Source organism: Argopecten irradians, chromosome 3 (genome assembly GCF_041381155.1).
Source record: "Argopecten irradians isolate NY chromosome 3, Ai_NY, whole genome shotgun sequence".
NCBI classification, from domain to species: Eukaryota; Metazoa; Mollusca; class Bivalvia; order Pectinida; family Pectinidae; genus Argopecten; species Argopecten irradians.
In genome coordinates, this window is record NC_091136.1 from 47,222,824 (window position 1) to 47,228,425 (window position 5,602).

Consider the following 5,602-nt stretch of genomic DNA (forward strand, 5'->3'; position numbering starts at 1 on the left):
ACGTCATCCCACTTTAGACAACTTACGCCACTGCATCCCGGCTGGTGTAAATATACCCAACCCTACACAAGGTCATAAAAAGAAAAAAAAAATTGTTTGCGAAAATAGAAAAGGCAGTTTCGTCATTTGATTTGCATTAACAACGTGGAATATCAGTACACTGTATGGCTTTTTAAAGCTGGTTGATCGCCATCTGTAATTTATCAAATGAGGTCTATGTAGGCCTATATTTTGAGATTTTTTTCCTCTGAACTGCCTTCAGTTTTACTATGACCTAGTACAGGGATGGATATAACGACAGTGATAGTAAAAGTAAACTACTTCTTAAATCTATGTAATTTGTTGACTGACGTATGTAGAATGGCCTTTCATACGTTATTCACCCCAATAGTTACCAACATTTTGAGAATTACAATACTCAAAATGCATAGGTTTTAATTTTACATAGAAAAATAAGTAAGTCAAAAAGAATTTTGGCACTACTGCCAAAAATCATTATATGTATGAGTACACTTCAAGGACATGAGTACATATGGTTAGGCCATGAAGCCAAGTTGTGGTCTGCTGTTAACTTACATTTTTTACAGTGTTATTCAAATTGCTAATTGGCCAATGAAGATGTATTTTCATCTAAACATACTGATGACCGGCCTTGTTAAAACATAAAATACATTAACTTTACATAGCGAAAAGATTGTGTTGTAACTTATGTTTACAGGGCGTCATACATTATATTGTTTGCGCATTTTAATGGTTCTCACAGCTGAATTAATTAAACCTTATGGTCTTCAATAGCTTACTGAAGAAAACATAACATGTTAAAATGTTTTCCCAAGTATGGCAGATATGAATGTAAAGTGAAAAGTCTAATTATAAACAATATGGAAAGGAAACTTATTTTAGTGAACATATTTTATGATTTTTCCACGTTTAATACAATTTGGCCAATTTCGCAAAAAGAAAGAGCGCTAAGTTTTATTTTCATTCTGTAAGGTCGGGTTTGGTTTAAGTTTGGTGGTCACTATATGGCATCAAATGAATTTCTGAGAGACCGTTCAGAGTTTATAGGGGTTGATAGTAGTTCAGTAAAATCACTAGGATTTTATTCTCGAGTACAGAACTGTTGATACAGTCGACGATCGGAGCCAGAACTTTAAAAGTCGCTTAATTTCGCCTACCTTTATCAAGAGTCGTGCCAGCTCCCGTGACGTGCTTCTGTCGATTGTCATCAGCCCTTTCTTCAATGGGTCTTTACACTTTTGATCTGTTTGTCCTCCTCCCATCATATTTCCATCTGTTGTCTTTACAATTTTACGCAGAAGATTCAGGCCTATGTCACTTTCCTTGCCATCGTCAGTTCTCGTCTCTATAAGACCTTTAACAATAACATCTTCAATATTCCCAGTTTTCCAAATGAATATCTGTCGATCTAGATATGTGTCCATACTCGTTGGATTTCTACCTTCAAGATCAAATGTAATGGGAATGTGTTTGTCTTTCATCTCATACGCATCTCCTTGCTTAGGAAGATAACATTTTCTCAGTATTGTTCTGATAACATCATCAGATGGTGGTCCATCTTGACTTAAGGATAGGTATTCCTTGAGCTTCATTTGCTGTGACGCTCCATTTTCAGTTACCGTCACGTTACTATCTAGGAGTTGTTCCATCTCATTTCCACCGGGACACCCCAGGCATGCTCTTATAATCATTTTCCTAGAGTCCTTCATTTTATGCAATGGTGTCTCTGGCTTAGAGATAAAGACAGAATCTTTGTCAAAAATAAAGCAATGCCTAAACCTCTCCGATATTTTGTCCGAAAGTCGTTTGTAAGGATTGTAACTAGTGGAGCTCCCGATCATCACAATGTTTGTTTCCGCAAGTAGGCGTAGTATGTCGGTTCTTTTACCGTCAATTTCTCCCAGAATCTCGTCAAATACTGAACCTCTTTCCCCCAGAATCTCGTCAAATACTGCACCCAGTACAACTTGGTCTATTGGGCCTTCCACAAATAGAACCGAAGAAGAGAAGAGCATTTGTTTAAAAGTTTCCTCTTGGTGTCGCCGGATGGCGCTGTCATCAAACCTTCGGACAGTATGGTTTGGCGTGTTATCAGAAGAGTCATTTCTGCTTATAAACAGTCGATCGAAGGCCCAGAAATCAATCATGCTTGGTTTGTGTGAAATCACGATCAGCGTTTTCTGTTTCTGTTTCCGGAGCAGTAAATTCCGCATCCTTTGTACCATTGGTGGGTGCATACCGCGGCCGGGTTCCTCCAGACAAATTGTTTGATATTTTTTATGCGCAAGTAACAAACTGAAATGAAGTGCTTCCAAAATGCCTTCGGGAACTTTCATGAAAGGAAATGAGACGCCGTTTTCTTTCACATCTATTTCATGTTGGTGTCTGTATTCATTCAACTCATTCGGTGATCTTCTTACTTTCTTAAATTCAAACCGATTAGAAATCGTTATTTGATCGAATGTCTCCTTTGCTTCTTTGTGGTCAACGTCTGGTGAGTCGAGTAGTGCCTGAAGTATAACAGCTCCATCAGATACATCCTTGTACGTTCCATATCCGGCATTTTCCTTTCCCATTTCAGGGTTCTGGTTCCATTGAAGCGGACCATGACCCCGAACAGGAAAGGTCACCACTATAACCTCCTCAAGGCGCAGCAGAATATCTTCAATAGTTACATCACTTTCCTGGTTCTCACTTGAAAGCTTTTCGAATTTTTTAATGACCTCAATAAAGTTATTCGACGCTTCGGTAACATTGTCTTGGTGGTTTTCTCTCAGGTCACCTAGGTCTTCAAAACGTTTCGCAAGATCAGAGAGCTGTTCCGCATGGCTCGAAGGTGTTTTGCTTGACCATACTTCAATGGATTGCTGTGTCTGATCAAAGAAGTTGTCTTTGAGATTTTTACGCGAAATGAATATATGACCATATACAGTCACTAGCTTGAATAGCTTGTCTTTAAGCACAACACTGCCGGAATATAGGAATCTGCTGGTTTGACCAACGCCATCAGAGTCTGCGGACGATGTTGATCCTGGATCTACAGGTGAGTCATTGGTTGTAATAACTTCTTTTATCGTTTTAGCTAGAGTTTTGCTTAGCTCAAATTTGCATATGGCGAATGCTGCCTTGGATCCATCTGGTACAGAGGAAATCTTTGGGTTTCTTTTCCGCGACAGGCATCTTCTAGTCAGCTCGAACAATGCAGTCTTTCCGGTCGAATTAGCTCCAACTATGAAATTGGGACCCTCCTCAAAATTCAGAATCTGAGTCGATCGAAATTGTACAAAATTGTCAACAATCAGTGCCCTCAGCATTATCCTGCAACATAATAAAACATACCATGTCTCTGGGCTCATCTGGCAAAACACCGTCTTAGCACTAAAGTGAATAACTCCTGCGAGCGAGGGAAATAAGAACAAGAAAGATGTCATTGTGCATGGACTGCTGGGTATGGTCTGAGCTGGTAGATAAAAACTTATTCTTATATAGTAGTGCATCACACAACAGCTATTATCAGGCTTCATGATATATCACAAAATAGGTAACAGTTTATTTCTTAGTAAGTTTTGTTTTTCAAGGGAGAAAACATATAGTGTACACACTTTTAAGAGATTGATGTGAAGATGAGAAACCACATAAGCTAACAGAAATCCAACTGTTCTCTAGAGTTTATAGATTCCAGAGCCAACTTATTCGTCTAATTTATATTTCTAGATGTTTGATAACTTGTATAACTTTAGATAGACCCTCATCTAATGGTCAGTGTGATAGGAACAAATCATACTGCTTACTCTGGCTGGTCATCAAAATCAGGAAATTTCCAATATGGTGTGCGGTTTAAATTGTTTGTTTCTTACTGAAAGAGCATACTTTTTTCATCGGACTGTTCCATGTATCCACAATTCTACTACGGAATTTGTTTTTGTGACATAATCATACAAACTGTTTCAAATTAAACTCTTGTGATGGCATGGCTTTTTTTTTTTTTTTTTTTGTTTGTTTGTTGGCAGCGATATGCACAGGAAGTCGTCACATTGCCAAATCGTGACATGTTCGTGTGTGTATGTACAAAAATACGATACATCTGACCTAGTTTAATTACAAATAAAAGAATATGTTTGGAGGTCCGTTATCAAAGAGACGATTTTATCTTTCATAATTAACAATATTTTGGCTGACGATCAATACATAACCGATTCAAATACTAAAAAACTAGCTAGAATAACTTATATGAAGGTTTTTTGTAATATAATATGTATATTTCAACATTTAATCAAATAATCATGCTAATTAAAATTCATTATTTATAAAGCGCTAAACATGAAGACTGTTGTATACTACGTAGATGAACACTACAGTGTACTATACATTACAATTTTGTGTTGAGAATTTTTTCGGCTCCCCCCCCCCCCCCAAAAAAAAAAAAATATATATATATATATATATATATATATCATATATATATATATATATTCATGGAATATCTACATTACATATATTTAAAGTCTTTTGACATAAAGCAGCAAATTTTCTCCGTTTTGAAATACGATTATCTTGCAAGCCTGATCAAACCTTAATTCACATTAAAAAAAAAAAAATAAGAATCGCATATTGTCCTATATTAAATGTATTTGTTTTTCGACACGTACTAGATTGTGTGTCATTTTTACTGTACGACATTATGGCATTACTTTGCACTATCCTTTTCAAAGCAATTTCCGGAGAATTTTATTTTTGTGCATTTTTAAATTGGGTAATGCATATCAGTAAAACTAGGAAGACATTACTTCGTGGATATCTAGACTGACTTAATTTAAATCGCGAAATTAACGAAAATAAATCGTCCGTGGAAGACAGTTGATTTACAGTATATGCAAATTTCAAAAAATTTTGAAATGCCACATCAAAATTACCCGCTAATGTTGCAGATGCACAAGATCTACTGTGTGTTTTGATAGTTTCTGTGTACTACATTTACACTGTACGTAACATTCAAGTCCATTTAAAATGTCTTTTCTAACTGTCATGCTGAATTACAGTTGTATGAAAACAACCAAAACAACTCAATAGCATTTGCTTTGTTCTTCTTAAAACTTTAAATGGTTGTTGTACCTTAAGAGTATTGTAGTTAATTAATAGTAATTGACATATGAACACATAACGTGTTCTCTTATTCCAGCCAGCAGAGAATGTACTACTGATATGTTTTACCTTTTTGTTCTTCATTTAGCCGAGTTTCGTCTTAATCTTCTAATACATAATGTATATCCTACAAACACCCCGTATATTGGATTAAGCAGGAGTTTAACGCCGGGTATGCACCTCTCATAATGTGTGTTTGTGGGTGCTCTTGTTTCGGCTATATTATACATTGTGTATTACAGATAATGTAATGCAATAGCGAATTAGATTTGAAGCCTATTGAGGCAGTAACCGCCCTGGTTTTGGGTCATGTGGCCATAATCAGTAATGTCAGATCGCTTATAATAAAGTTGTCAGAAATACAAAAATCTGTTCGGCGATCTTCCAGACGAATTTAAGAAACCCTTTTACACAATGGGAAGAAGCTAGAATAAAAAAA

The 5,602-nt window shown here is 36.3% G+C and overlaps 1 protein-coding gene across 1 annotated transcript; it reads right to left on the minus strand.

Moving 5' to 3' along the window:
• Positions 1-990: 990 nt before the first annotated feature.
• LOC138318838 (uncharacterized) lies at positions 991-5,369 on the minus strand. Its single transcript, XM_069261577.1, has 2 exons — positions 5,233-5,369; positions 991-3,339 (listed from the first exon to the last, which is right to left on the minus strand). The coding sequence occupies exon 2, from the start codon at positions 3,333-3,335 to the stop codon at positions 1,095-1,097; it is 2,241 nt and encodes a 746-aa protein (XP_069117678.1). The 5' UTR covers positions 3,336-3,339; positions 5,233-5,369; the 3' UTR covers positions 991-1,094.
• Positions 5,370-5,602: the final 233 nt, after the last annotated feature.